This window comes from Herpailurus yagouaroundi, unplaced genomic scaffold (assembly GCF_014898765.1).
Source record: "Herpailurus yagouaroundi ecotype Mexico unplaced genomic scaffold, PumYag 189, whole genome shotgun sequence".
Lineage (NCBI taxonomy): Eukaryota > Metazoa > Chordata > Mammalia > Carnivora > Felidae > Herpailurus > Herpailurus yagouaroundi.
Window position 1 is genome coordinate 627,383 of NW_024412420.1, and position 15,732 is coordinate 643,114.

A 15,732-nucleotide genomic window follows, 5' to 3' on the forward strand; every position below is an offset into this window, starting at 1 on the left:
CTCTGCCTGAGGCAGCAGCAGACAATGCCCAGTGCTGCCTTGGAGGGGGTAGGACCAGAACATATGTGTGTGACCCTTTCTTCTCCCTTCCCTCGATTTGTCTTCATGAGTGAATATCATCAAAATGTTTAAATGATAAAATGATAAACGATAAACATTAAAAAGCTTAAATGATAATGCATGAAAGAAGGCCCCAGCTCTCTCTTTGTTCTTCACACTCATCGCCTCCCTGAAATGGCAAGATGAAGAGTACTGAGGCACAGGTCTGCAGGCCAGCCTCACTCCATTGGTCCCTGACAGTCCTAACAAAGCAGGGAGGATTTGCCAGAGAAGGCGAGCAAGCTGGAGGGTGTCCCTGATGATGGGGAGGGGGTGCTCCAGTTTTCTCTACTCCTGAGTGATTTCACTGACAAGGTCCCAGGAAAAGGGCCAGTGGTTCTGGGAACGGATGAAAACAGGGAGGTGTCCTGTGTGTGAGGCAGCACCACCCCCTAGAGGAATAATGGGATTCTATAGCAAGGTATGTGCAGAGGCAGACACCAGGAGGAAGTGGGGGGAACTTTATATCAGCCTGGGGACCAGCAGGATCCCTGAAGGCAAAATAGGCAACAGTCTTGGTTTTTGAGCCCTCTTAACTCTTTCCTCAAATTTAGTGAGGTCTCATAATTCCAAAAACGAACATCACATAACATTGCTTCACTCCAAACCCTCCAAACAGCGCAGAGGATTTTTAGGCCAGTGAAAATACTGAGTGTGATACTAGAATGGTGGATACATGTCATTATACATGTGCCCAAACCCATAAAACGGGCAATATCAAGAGTGAACCCTAGTGTAGACTAGGCACTTTGGGTGAGGATGTGTCACTATAACAGATGTATCACTCTGGTGGGGGTGTGGATAATGGGGGAGACGATGCGTGTGTGGGAACAGTGGTATATGAGAAATCTCTGAATCTTTTGCTCAGATATGCTGTGGACTTACAACTGCTCTACAAAAATATTAAAACAAAGGAATAAAACCCTCCAACAGCTCTTCATCTCATGCAGATTAAAATCCAAAGATTTTTCAAGGGCCTATAAGGCCTACTATGATATATTCCCACTGTCCATTATGTTACCTCTCTGAACTCATTCTTTTCTCATACTTGTCAAGATACTCCTGCCTCAGGGCCTGTTCACTGGCCATTTCCTCCATCTGGAATGTTCTTTCCTAAGATACCCAGTTGGCTAACTCCTTCATTGCCTTCAAATCTCTGTTCAAATGTTACCTTCTCAGTGGAGCCTTTTAAATTCCAACAACTACACACATTCTGAGTATCCCTTAGTCTATTTTTATTTTCCTAAGACACATATACCTCTCAAATATTATATAATATAATGATTATATTTCTTATTTATTGATGGTATCCTCCCACTAACATGTAAGTTCCACAAGGGCAGAGTTGTCTGTTTTGTTCATTGCTATATGCCAAGCAATTACAACAGGACCCAGCCCAGAGTACGTACTTAATAAACATTTGTAGAATGAATTAAAGAATGAACTAACAAATCAAACTAGAGCATTTAGTCCAAACACTTCCTGGTTCAGAGGGGGGAAAAAGGGCCCAAGAAGAAAGGTTGACTTCTCCAAGTTTGGACAGTAAGTCAAACACCAGAACTGGGACTAGAATTCAGACTTGATGCCTACTGGCCATACATACATGTGTCATGCGGCCACCTCCCATACACCAATGACACGTGCTCTCCTTGCTCTTGGCCAAAATGCTTGTATCACTCAACTCAAAATGCTTAATGTATTGCTTCTAGGATAATTCGTATTTTCTTAGTTAACATATCTCTGCATAAAGTATGACTCTCTAAGCTGGACTTGGAGACACCAGAAGCAGGTGGCTGGGGAAGGTTATTTGGAGGTGCAGGGGCCTATAGTGCCGTAGGGGTAGTCTACTGTGGGGAAACTGCCTCACTGATAGCCAGACCAGGCAGCCTTCAAGGAGAGTCCCTTCCCTAGAGAATAGTGGATACTTTCCCTAAAGTCTTAAAGGGAAGAGGCTCCCGACCACAGATATACTGATTGATCACTGCCTGACCCACTCCTATTCCAGGCTACAGGAGTCAGCTGGCAGCCTCCTCTTCCTATAACACTACCACAAATGCATGTAACTCAGCACAGATGGCAAAAGGCTTTGTATGCATTCGCATTGGATCTTCATGACAAGCTTGTGGGAGAGACTCTGCCCCATTATAGAGAAGAAAACAGCTAAGCACAGCTTAGAGGCTGGCACAGCTGAACTGAAATACTGACTTTCTGTGTCTTCTGACTGCACACCCAGTGCTCCTGTGTTTTACGATTTTTCTTTTGCGCATGCATTTTTCTTTTTTTAAAGCATTTTTGAAAGTTTATTTATTTATTTTGAAAGAGAGAAAAGGAGAGGGCTGTGAGTGGGGGAGGGGAAGACGGAGAGACAGAATCCCAAGCAAGCTGTCAGCGTAGAGCCTAATCAATGCAGGGCTCCATGTCACATCTCCATCTCATGAATCGTGAGATCTTGACCTGTGCCAAGATCAAAAGTTGGATGCTTCGCTGACTGAGCCACCCAGGCACCCTGTACAGACATTTTTTTATTTTTATGTAGTTAAATTCACAGTCCTTCCTTTAATGGCTTCTTTAGGACTTTGAAAGATTTTCCCCACTCAGAGAATATTTAAAATTGTATCTTTCCTTCTAGCACTAGTGTTTCAATTTTTACATTTAAATCTTTAGTCTATCTGAAATTTATTTTGGTATAAGTTGTATAATAGGAATCCAACTTTTTTTTTCCAGATGGCTAAAAGTGTCCTTGCACATGTGGGAGTGTATTTATAGGATATACCATATAGGGTTTTGAAAAAATCCATCTTTCCTGAATTGTTTGAAATGTCATTCTTATGATACTTTAAATTCCTGATTTATTTGTGTCTATTTCTGAACATTCTGTTCTGGTCCATTGATCTGTGTGTCCATGTAGGGTTTTAATGAAAAAGGACAAAAATATACTACAATAGCAAAACAGTGTATGATAAGGGGTACTTGACTGGCTCAGTTGGTAGAGTGTGACTCTTGATCTTGGGGGTTGTGAGTTCAAGCCCCACATTGGGTGTAGAGATTATTTTTTAAAAATCAAGCAAAACATCATATGATAGGAAAAGAGTATAGACAGATTCTAAAAAGAACCAAATACAACTTTTAGAAATGAAAAATCATCATTGATATTAAAAACCTACTGGTCAAGTGAAACAGTAAAGAATATCTGAATTCATGGATCAATCTGAATATCATAAAGAAAAATAACCAGGCATTATGGAACTCCAGTTAAGCAGTATTTTTGCAAAAAGAAAAATGTAACCTGAATTTGATCAAATTTCCAGTTCATGGGAAATACAAGGGACTGAGGAACATATTAAATGACACTATGAGTGGGGACAGAATCCACATTTCTAGACTATGGGGAAAATCTACTGAATGGATGAACCATTTACTTTAATAAATAAAAGTTGCGGTGGGGGGAGCGGAGAGGGAATCTAAAGATTAGGAGAGACTGAAAAGATATGGCCAATGAGGACCATGTTTACACAGTGATTAGAACAAACATAAACATGACACAGAAACATGTATAAAACAGGGAAATCAAACATGAACTGACTACTTGAAGATGTAAAGGTATAACTAAATATTTTTTTTAACGTTTATTTTTGAGACAGAGAGAGACAAAGCATGAACGGGGGAGGGTCAGAGAGAGAGGGAGACACATTATCTGAAACAGGCTCCAGGCTCTGAGCTGTCAGCACAGAGCCCGACGCGGGGCTCGAACTCATGGACCGCGAGATCATGACCTGAGCTGAAGTTGGACGCTTAACTGACTGAGCCACCCAGGCGCCCCCATAACTATTTTTGAGTATGGTAATAACTTTTTGGAGTTATGTACTTTTTAAAAAGGAGATAGAAGTTTATTGAATAAAACAAGGGAGCAGTGGGCAGAACCGTAGAGGAGAAGCTCTCTGCTGGAGTTATGTATTTAAAAAAAAATTTTTTTTTTAGTGTTTATTTTTGAGAAAGAGAAAGCAAGCAGAGGAGAAAGAGAGGGAGGTGGGGGAGGGGCAGAGAGGGACAGGGACAGAGGATCTGAAGCAGGCTTTGTGATGACAGCAGAGAGCCCAATGCAGGGCTTGAACTCAAGAACCCCGAGATCATGACCTGATGAGCCAAAGTCAGATGTTTAATGGACTCAGCTACCCAGGCGACCCTGGAGTTACGTATTTTTTTTTCAACGTTTTTTATTTATTTTTGGGACAGTGAGAGACAGAGCATGAACGGGGGAGGGGCAGAGAGAGGGAGACACAGAATCGGAAACAGGCTCCAGGCTCCGAGCCATCAGCCCAGAGCCCGACGCGGGGCTCGAACTCACGGACCGCGAGATCGTGACCTGGCTGAAGTCGGACGCTTAACCGACTGTGCCACCCAGGCGCCCCTGGAGTTATGTATTTTTAAAGTACTTATGTTTTAGAGATAAACAATTTATTATTTGTAGACGTCTGGGATTTGGTTTAAAATAATCCAGTGGTAGGGGAACCTGGGTGGCTCAGTCTGTTAAGCATCTGACTCTTGATTTCGGCTCACATCATGATCTCATGGTTCATGAGTCCAAGTCCTGCATTGGGCTCTGTGCTGATGGTGTAGGGACTGCTTGGGACTCTCTCTCTCTCTCTCTCTCTCTCTCTCTCTCTCTCCCTCTGTCTCTGCCCCTCTCTCTCTTTCTCTCAAAATAAATAGGTAAACTTAAATAGATAAACAAATAAATAAATAAATCCATCCAGCAGCAAAGGCAGGGTCCATAGCAGATGAAGGAATAGTCGTAACAAGATTGGCCATGGATTTATAAATTGGATGAGAGGTACAAGGCAATTCCTTATCCCAGGTTCTCTACTTTTGCATATATTTGAAATCTTTTTTTAATAAAAAGTTTCAAAAGATTAGCTAATCCATTGCCTCTCTCCTATTTCTAAAAGAGCTATAATCCTCCTGATTTAAAACAGAGGATAGTCTTCAGCCTTGATGTAAGCCTAGAAACTTGCCCCAAAACAGATCCTTCCCTTAGGATTGTTTTTCTATAAGGAGGTGGGATGAAGGGGCAGACTCGAATCCAATTCAAGTCTTGGACTCCAGATAGCTGACAAGTTTCCAGAGAACTGGAACAGGAGTATCAGAGTCATGGAAGATGTTCTGGAATAAGGAAATGCTCTTGATGCACATAAGACTGATACAGGGGGATGGGGCGCCTGGGTGGCTCAGTTGGTTAAGCGTCCGACTTCAGCTCAGGTCATGATCTCGTGGTTCGTGAGTTCAAGCCCCGTGTTAGGCTCTGTGCTGACAGCTCAGAGCCTGGAGCCTGCTTTGACTTCTGTGTCTCCCTCTCTCTCTCTCTACCCCTCCTCAATTCGTGCTCTGTCTCTCTCTCTCTCTCTCTCAAAGAGTAAATAAACATTAAAAAAACATTAAAAAAAAAAAAAAAGACTGATACAGGGGCATTGTTTGCCAGCAGGAGACTTCTGAGTTAAGTCTCTGAAAAGTCAGTGGTTCACAAACCTAAAACACATCATCTTATTGCACTAATCCAAGAAATGCAAATGAAAAGAATGAGATTCTTTTTTTTTTTTAATTTTTTTTTCAACGTTTATTTATTTTTGGGACAGAGAGAGACAGAGCATGAACAGGGGAGGGGCAGAGAGAGAGGGAGACACAGAATCGGAAACAGGCTCCAGGCTCTGAGCCATCAGCCCAGAGCCCGACGCGGGGCTCGAACTCACGGACCGCGAGATCGTGACCTGGCTGAAGTCGGACGCTTAACCGACTGCGCCACCCAGGCGCCCCAAGAATGAGATTCTTTGTATCACACTGGCAATGAAAAAAATTATAAAGCCCAGAGTTGCTGTGGGTGTGGAAAAATAAGAATTCTGATATATTACAACCTGAATGGAAATTAATACAACCTGGCACTGTGTGTCAAAATTGGACTCAGCAACTCCATTATGAGGAATTTATAAGACATGAATCTGAGATGTGCACAAAGCTTTAGTGTCAAGCATAATCATTAAGAGAGGTAATTACAATAGGGAAAAACTCTAGTACGGTGGTTTTAAAGTATATCCACAAATTCTGATACTGCTCCTTCCAAGGCATGGGAATAATTCCCCTTCCCTGTGTGTGAACTGTCATTAGTGACCAACTTCTAATGAACAGAATATGGTGAAAATGGTCAGTGTGACTTCCAGGTAGATCACAAAAGATATTGTGGCTTTTGTCTTGCTCTCTGTTGGAATCACTTGTCCTGGGGGATGTCAGTTGCCATGTCATGAAGACACTCAAACAGCCCTATGGAGAGCTCATGTGACAATGAACTAAGACATGCCAATAGCCATGAGAGGGAGAGATCTTGGAAATAGATCCTTCAGTCGTAGACCAGTCTTAGGATGACTGCAACCCTCATACCATCTTTTTTTGAAAACCTTTTTATTTTTGAGAGAGACAGCGTGAATGAGGGAGGGACAGAGAGAGAGGGAGACAGAATCCAAAGCAGGCTCCAGGCTCTGAGCTGTCAGCACAGAGCCCAACATGGGGCTCGAACTCATGAACTGTGAGATCATGACCTGAGGCAAAGTCGGATGCTTAACCAACTGAGCCACCCAGATGTCCCGGTGCCATCTTGATGCAATCTCATGAGACACCCTAAGTCAGAACCACCCAGCTAAGCCATTCCTGAATTCCAGTTACATAGGAATTGTTAATTCATAAATATTTTTTGTTTAAGCCATTAAATTGGGGGTAATTTGCTGTAAAGCAATAGATAACACTTCCAACAATAGAAGATGCATTAAATAGATTATGGTCCATCCACATGGTGGTATACTATGTTGTCATTAAAAATAACATTTTCCGGGGCGCCTGGGTGGCTCGGTCTGTTAAGCGTCCGACTTCGGCTCAGGTCACGATCTCACGGTCCATGGGTTCGAGCCCCGTGTCGGGCTGTGCCGACAGCTCAGAGCCTGGAGCCTGTTTCAGATTCTGTGTCTCCCTCTCTCTGTGACCCTCCCCCGTTCATGCTCTCTCTCTGTCTCAAAAATAAATAAATGTTAAAAAAAATAAAAAAAAAATAACATTTTCCATATATAATAGTGTAGGGAAAGTTTGATAGAAATAAAGCTGGATACCAAAATGCATATGAAACATGAATGAAATGTGAAATACACATATACAGGAAAAAAAAAGAAATGTGCCAATATTTTAAATGTACTTATCTCTTGGTTATACAGTTACAAGAATTTCTCTTAGTAAAAATATTTAAAATGTTGGGGCGCCTGGGTGGCGCAGTCAGTTAAGCGTCCGACTTCAGCCAGGTCACGATCTCGCGGTCCGTGAGTTCGAGCCCCGCGTCGGGCTCTGGCCTGATGGCTCAGAGCCTGGAGCCTGTTTCCGATTCTGTGTCTCCCTCTCTCTCTGCCCCTCCCCCGTTCATGCTCTGTCTCTCTCTGTCCCAAAAATAAATAAACGTTGAAAAAACAAAATTAAAAAAAATAAATAAAAATAAAAAAAATATTTAAAATGTAAAGATAGTTACAAAATGAAAAGTTTTTCCTCCCTTATTAGAATTCTACCCCTACTCCTTCTTTCCAAAGGTGATCATTGTCAATATATTTTTATAATGAATATACTTTGAGAAAAATGGTTTCACATATATTTTTACATAAATATGTATGGGTTTTTTTGTTTACATAAAGTAATCACTAGTTATTCACCATGGGCTTTTCCTATATTCATGTTTCTTGGTTATTTCTACATAAATATACAGTTTGGTATTTTAATCATTTCAATCGTTTGATCTTCTGCATATTGTTCATTAACTGAATCTATGATTATCTAACCACATTCCTATTAATGTTTAACTGGCATGTTATTTGGTTTGTCTTTATCATAAGTGTACTCTAATTCTGATCTGCTGTTTCCCCCAGTCCCCCACCTGCCTCCCCTCTGGTAACCACCAGTTTGTTCTCTATAGTAAGATACTGTGTTGTCTTTTTTTTTTTTTCCCCTTTGCTCATTTGTCTTAAATTCCACATGAGTGAAATCCTAGGATATTTGTCATTCTCTGACTTATTTTGCTTAGCATTATCCTCTCCAGCTCCATGCATGTTGTTGCAAACGGCAAGATTTAATTCCTTTTTATGGCTGAATAATATTCATATATATATGTGTATATATATTTATGTGATGCAATCTCATGATATCTATATATCTATATATCACATCTTCTTTATCCATTCATCTACTGATGAACACTTGGGCTGCTCCAATAGTTTGGCTATTATAAATAATGCTGCAATAAATATCAGGGAGCACATATCCCTTTGATTGTTTTTGTATTCTTTGGGTAAATACCCAGTAGTACAATTCCTGGATTATAGGGTAGTTCTATTTTTAATTTTTTGAGGAACCTCCATACTGTTTTTCACAATAGTTGCACCAATTTGTGTTTCCATGGACAATGTTAAGAGGGTTCCTTTTTTAAAGTTTATTCATCTATTTTTGAGAGACAATGCATGTGTGGGTGGGTGAGGCAGAAAGAGAGGGAGCAAGAGAATCTCCACGTTGTAAGGCTCTCCAGAGAGCCTGATGCCGGGCTTGAACTTGAATGGTGAGATCATGACCTGAGCGAAACCAAGAGTTGGATTCCTAACCAAGACAGCCACCCAGGTGCCCCAAGAGGGTTCCTTTTACTCTGCATCCTTGCCAATGCTTGTTTCTGGGTTTGGTTTGGTTTTGTTATAGAGAGCGTGAGCAGGGGAAAGGGGCAGAGGGAGAGAGAATCTTATGCAGCTCCATGCTCAGCACAGAGCCCCATGCAGAACTCAATCCCACAACCCCAGGATCATGACCCGAGCTGAAATCGAGTCAGTTGCTCAACTGACTGAGCCACCCAGGCACACATTCTGACAGGTGTGATGTGATAGCTCATTGTAGTTTTGATTTGCATTTCTCCGATGATAATGTTGAGCATCTTTTCAGGTGTCTGTTGGCCATCTGTATGTCTTTTTTGAAGAAATATCCGTTCATGTCTTCTGTCCATTTTTCAATTGGATTGTTTTTTGGTACTGAGTTGTAGAAGTTCTTTATATATTTTGGATATATATACTGATGAGTTTGCCTTGAATTTCCAAACTACAAAAATAAATGTCTATAAAGTAAGTGAGTGTGGTTTGCTAACACACTTAGAATAATATGTCAGGGGCACCTGGGTGGCTCAGTCAGTTGAGTGTCCGACCCTTGATTTCAGCTCAGGTAGTGATCCCAGTGTTGTGGGACTGAGCTCCATGTCGAGCTTAAACTCCTGCTTACGATATTCTCTCTCTCTCTCTCTCTCTGCCCCTTGCTCACTTGAGCCCTCTCTCTCCAAAAAAACAAAACACACACACAAAAATCTCTCTCTCTAAAAAAAGAAGAGTATCTGTCAAGGAGTAAACCCTATGTTAAATTTGTTAAACACACAAATCAGCAATGTTTATAAGCTGGGAAGTTTTAATTCTTGAGTTACACGATCATATGGTAATGGCTTTAGCAAAGCTTTAAATAAAATGCTGCTTAAGTATCAAGAAGAGGCAACTCAGGGAAGTTTCAGGGAAGGCTTCCTTGTCCTTTGAGGTTGACAGATGAATTAAAGTTTAGGCAGAAAATGAGATTCCATACAAAAGAGAGAACAGCATGTTCAAAGTCATGGAACGTAAAAGGAAAAATTTTACAAGTATCACTGAAGGTGGCAGTGGAGATAAAACCAGTGCTATTGCAAGTGAAGGTGGAATTTTTTAAATGTTAATTTTCTTAATAGTAATTTAAAATTTGGTGTCATTTCCTGTACTTGCTGTTCTGAGTGCTTAAGATTCATGTTGTTTCATGGCAGATGTTTTAAAAGACCTATTTTGACACGCCCCCCCCCCATTCATATGAAGAAATGAAACACAAAGAGGCTCATAATGACGTATCTCAGATTCTTACTGCTCAGAGGCAGAGCTGGAACTGAAACCCAAATCCAGGGTTCTCTCCACTATTGCCAGCAGAGTTTCATCAGGTCTCCTCACCCGCCTTCAGCTTCAGAGATAGAAGACTAGGGAAAATGGTGTAGTTACTTTTGTAAAGACTAAACACCTCCTGCATTAAGTACTACCTTGTCTTTTCCAAGTACCTTCGTGAGCACCATCTCCAGATGCGGTTACCACGTGTCTCCTCTGCCACACATCTTATTTTTCTTGAACAAGAGCACTTTTGTTCTGGTTCCAACAGCTTCTCTCACACTGTTCTCTAATAAAGACAGGCTGCAATAATAATCCCAAGTCCTGACCAAAAGCGATCACAACTACATTGGAAACAGATACACTATGAATGCAGGAACACTATATTTATTAGGTCAATAATTCATTTTTAGCAATACAAGTACAGAATATATCACAATGCTGGTTACAAACATACTTAGTATGGTTCAATGGTTACACATAATGGTGGGCACTACAAGTTTGTGTTAAGGATGATATGAAAGGTCATTCTGACACAATGAAGAATCGTCTTAAAAAAATCTATCAATGACCCTAGATATTTCTATAGAAATTACTGTGGCACTATTCGTGGGGATTTTCATGTAAAGAATTGTTAGTAATTTGTTTCATTAAGAGCTTTTGAGTCTACTAACCTAAAATCCCCTGTTGCTTAATAAAGTATAAAAATAGTACTGACTTGGTAATATTTAATAAAATGTAGCATTCATTCACATCATAAAAGTAGAACTAAATTGAAAAGTTTTAGTTACCATGGCAACATATCTTTCCATAAAAGGAATATACAGAAATGAGTAATGTTACACAAATGGTACCTGCAACAGTTATTTAGTGATCCAACACTTAATTTGTGCACCACAAACCAGGTTTTCTAGATATCTATATATAGCATATATTTTTAATCTTAAATTTTACTTTTGAAAAAAATGTGCACTTCAACAAACTCACTAAGGCCACTCATGCTATAGATACCTAGGATTGCAATTAAAGAATAGTATTATTTAATAAATCCTAAAGCACATTCCTTCAGATCACCAACAGGGTAAAACCAGTTTTCTGCCTAACACATTCCTGAGATTTGTGGACAATACAACTACTAGTGTTCAAGCTGGATGGTAATCCAAGTGTCAGATTAAAAAATTTTCTTTTTCCTAGCAAGAACTGAGGTCCTCCAAAGCCAAGAGGTGAAATATATACATTAATTTTTAAAGCAAAAATAAAACTCTTAAAAAAGTCTATACTTATATAAATAAGTATTTTTCCAGTAGTAACTTTGCCATCCAGGAAAGGAAGAGTTTGCAAGCAGCAAGGCTACAAATTCTGGGGAGAAAAATAAAGACCAAGTGGCAGTTAAGAATACCTGCTACTAAGCAAACCGTTGTTTCAATTCGTAAAGTACGGCCACAAGCTTCAATTGTGTTTCAGGTGTGTTTACTGTTCAGCATTCTGTTTGCACATAAGGAGCTACCAAATGGCACTCCCGTTTATGTATAAGATTGCAGCCTATGTACTTAATTTTCACAACATTATGAACTCTTCCCAAACAGGCTGGGAACAAAGGCCTTTGTCAAATCCTTTATTTTCACTAATGAGCGCATACTGCACAAGGGTTACTACAGAGCAATGGTGAGTTTGTTTTTAACCAAGGAGACAGAGCTTTGATGACAATAGAGGTCCTAAAGCTTTGGGCAAAGTCAGCTTTGGGAACCCTTAAATATGGTGTTCTAAAAAACCCAATCAGTTCTATTACACTGGATGCTGGAGTGACTGACAATCTGTAGCACATGAGTATTTGTAGAGCCCCCTGATGCACCCAACTTGAATAGCACCAAACTTTAGGAAAAAGACTGGGTAAGAGGAAAGAAATGAAAGTCAGGAAGAATGAGACCAAAGGCCCTTTATTATTTTGCTGAACTTTCAGAAATATCTTTAGGTTGGTTTAGGCTTCCTTACACCTAACCCCACCCTATGTGAAAAGCTTGTGCAAGCTATTGGTTATTGTGAGGTAAATTTTATTCTTTTCTTTCTTTGAGATTCTTTTTAACCCAATAAATCATGGTGACATTCACCTCTCTAATTTACCCTAAACATCCCTAGGAAAAGGATAAATCCCACACTTAAAATCATAAGGGTATTATTCATTAGAACCAGAATTAATAACATATTGTTAGATCATTAACAGAAACTGGCAATCTCTTTTCTCAACCTACAGTGTTTGCATTAAATCAAACAGATTTACAGAACACTACATTAAAGCAGTGGTAATAAAGGGAAACTACCAATGGTTTTTAGAAAAACTGGCTGCCACTTAACATTATCACCCTGTGATCTTAGGCTTCTAAATATCATGTTGCTTTATAGCTCAAACTGAATTAAGAGAGGATGAGGCCTTAAGTCATTTGCTTGATTTTATCATAGGAAATGCTGTATGTGCACAAAACCAAAAAATACAGATTACAAAAAAAAAAAAAAAAAAACTTCGTATGGAAACGTGAGTTTCAAAATATTTATTGAAAAACAATTTACCATGACATTCCTATACCACAAACATACCACAGGACTCTAAATAACCAACAAAAGTATACAAAGCCTATCCTGAAAATATCTTTGGAGGTATTAAATATATAGGCCCACGAGGATAGAGCTGAGTAACTTAAAAAATGTTAGTCCTTGGTCACAGACTATTTGGTAATTAACAGAGGTGCCTCTTGGCATTAGACTGCAATGAGCTGGGAGGGGAGATGCAGGTGTGCCAATGTACTCCTTTTAAAATTAAAAAGAAACTAATTCAATTTGAGGAATAAACTCAGGTTTTGAAATCATAGTTATAATCCTAGGGTCCAGGCTTGTTTCATCTCTTTACATACCTCCCCCAGCCAATCCCCTCCTGGGGTCTTAAAAACACTGGCTCATAACTAACAAGACTGCAAATAATAGTTTTAAACAAGATTAGATTTGCGAAGTTCAAAAGTGTTTAAAATCAAATTGATCTGAAATCTCTAATTAATTTTTCTGTACTCAATGTGGCAGACAGTTTAGATTTCTTCCCCCCTCCAACCCCAATGTGCATGTTAAAAGAAAACCAAAATTCAACACACATTCACTCACCCACAGACTACTCCAAGCATTAGCCAAGAGCAACATCTCTAACAGCCAAGTCATGAACCCCTGAAAATAGGGGGGAAAACCCTGATTCTTAACTATAGAGGCACCCAATAGGCCACTATAATAAGAACTGAGGTAACAGCAAAAGACCTGTTGTTTCTTGAATTGCTACATGTTACAACTTCCCAAATTTGAGTATTAATTACCTCAACATTAAATAACCCGACTGGGTTAAAATTTAAAAAATCAAAACCCAATAAAAGGAAGACAAGTTAGTGAAATAGATATATAATTAGGGGATCTTTGTATTTGACTCTTGAAGTTCAAATAAAACGACCCAGTTGTACTATTATTACCATAAAAACAAAGGATCTCAGAAGAATTGCTTCTTTTGGGCATTCATTTTTCCATGAATCCCCACGAACCTAAAAGTCCCTCCCAAACATGAGCTATTATTTCATGACTCTTAGCCAATATACTTGTTAATTGCACTGATTATTAGGGTAACATTTAAAATGAGGGGGTTGGTTGCGGCAGATATTTATAGACTTGCTTATGGCACTGCCATCTGTGCACACTGACTAAAGATATGCCACTGAAATTGCCAAATTTCTCAAGTTTGGTGTCTAATTACATGAATATAAGTTTTGCATTATTACTTTTCATCATATATCTAAATGAAACATTCTACTGAAAAAAGTATATGCAGGGGCTAAAATAATAACCTAAAGCCTCTGGTCCAAATAACCCCTTTCTAGATTAGGCTGGTCCATTTTAGGTCCTCCTGGTCCTGTCAGCAAATGCTATCAGAGCATCTTGCATTGTTGTACCAAAAAACCCCAACACAACCAAAGGGTTAATAAAAGTGCTGGTCTGTCAGCTTTTCTATGATTTACAGATCAACACTGGTCCAGTTCAGATGAATCTGACAGTCCTTCCCGTAAGAGAGCTCTGGAGTGGTTGTATCCACTTCCGTGGGTAAGGTGGCCGAACCTAAGTCAGGATGTCCCTCTTCTATCAGCACTGTGTTAACTTTTCCATACTGCATATAAAGATTTTCCCCATAAAATTTCTTTACAATACAGTATTGAATACCTCCACAAGGAAGAATTATATGTTAAAAAGTTGTTAAAATCATCCTTACGTAATAAGAATGCAACTCTTTTAAACTCTTAAATAGTTTTATTTAGGGGTTCTTTTCAGGCTTTCTGCAAAATGAATTATTTTTTTAAATGAAAAAAAAAAAAAACAAAACAACAAAAAGATTTCCTGTTGTTTGTTCTACTAGGTTGAAAATATGGGCCAGACTACTTATACATGCGGTACATGCTGAATATAACTGAATATATGCTTATTCCTACGGACACTCTGCAAGATAGGGATCACCCAAATAGGGTCAATGGACTGGACCAGTGTTTCAATGCAAATTCCAGCCCCAAAAAACAACATGGTTTTGATTTCACAGTATGAATTCCCTGGAATCTGGGAAAGGTAAATTAGTTAACTGAGGTACTCCCTCAGCAGCTCGGTCCCTCCACATTCTGAGAAATCAAGAAGGACTGTACCACTTCTTCAGTGGACTGGGGGCTGGTGTTGACGTCTTCAAGAGCATCGGTCACCGAATACTGACGATCTCGCAACCGGTTCCAGTTAGACAGAACGTTGTGATATTCAAACACTTTCTCATAATTCCCAATGGAGTTGTAAAGTTTAATGAGACCTCGGTAGTCATATTCTAGTCCACTGTAGCCTTCACCAAACAGTTTCTTCCCTGAAAGTAACACACACACACACACACACACACACACACACACACACACACAAAGAAAGAAAGAAAGAAAGCTCAAATAATGAAGCAACAAGAGGTTCTTAAAGACAACACAAGTTCAATTCTTTAAATAGGATGGCTTGGTTTTATTTCCTAGGATGAATGAGAAACTAATGAGATTGCGTACCCACAGACAAGATAAATATATTCGATTACATTAGAATTAAGAACTTCTGTTCTTTGAAAGGCACCATTTAGAAATAAGCAACAGAGTGAAAGTTATCTACCTGCAACACATATAACCAACAAAGGGCTTGCTGCATCCATAGTATATAAAGATCTTCTATAAACCAATAAGGAATGATAGGCAATTCAACATAAAAATAGGGAAGAATTTTTTTTAAGTAATCACTACCCCCAGTATGGGGCTCAAACTCATGCTCTACTGACTGAACCAGCCAAGTGCCCCAAAACAGGGAAGAATTTTAACAGGCACCTTAGATGATGGCCACAGTATCTTATTTTGTAAAAGGCCTGAAAATGGAAACCAAATGTTCTGAATATCCATTAACAGCAGAATGGATAAATAATGATATACTAATCCAATAAAATATAGCGCTGGAAATTAATAAACAACAGTGATATGGAACAACACAGATGTATTTCACAATTCACGTTCACCAAAAGAAACCAGACATATAAAAATGTACATTGTATGATTCTATT

The 15,732-nt window shown here is 39.4% G+C and overlaps 2 protein-coding genes across 2 annotated transcripts in view; one reads left to right on the top strand and one right to left on the bottom strand.

The window, feature by feature from the left end:
• CHCT1 (CHD1 helical C-terminal domain containing 1) overlaps nt 1-15,732 on the top strand; it is a 73,858-nt gene that overhangs the window by 11,643 nt on the left and 46,483 nt on the right. The window lies entirely within an intron of this gene.
• Nucleotides 10,466-15,732, bottom strand: part of APPBP2 (amyloid beta precursor protein binding protein 2) — a 52,588-nt gene continuing 47,321 nt past the window's right edge. The window contains exon 13 of the mRNA XM_040496918.1: nt 10,466-15,009. Within this exon, the coding sequence (XP_040352852.1) occupies nt 14,756-15,009 (254 nt within the window). The 3' untranslated portion in view covers nt 10,466-14,755. The remainder of the gene's footprint in view (nt 15,010-15,732) is intronic.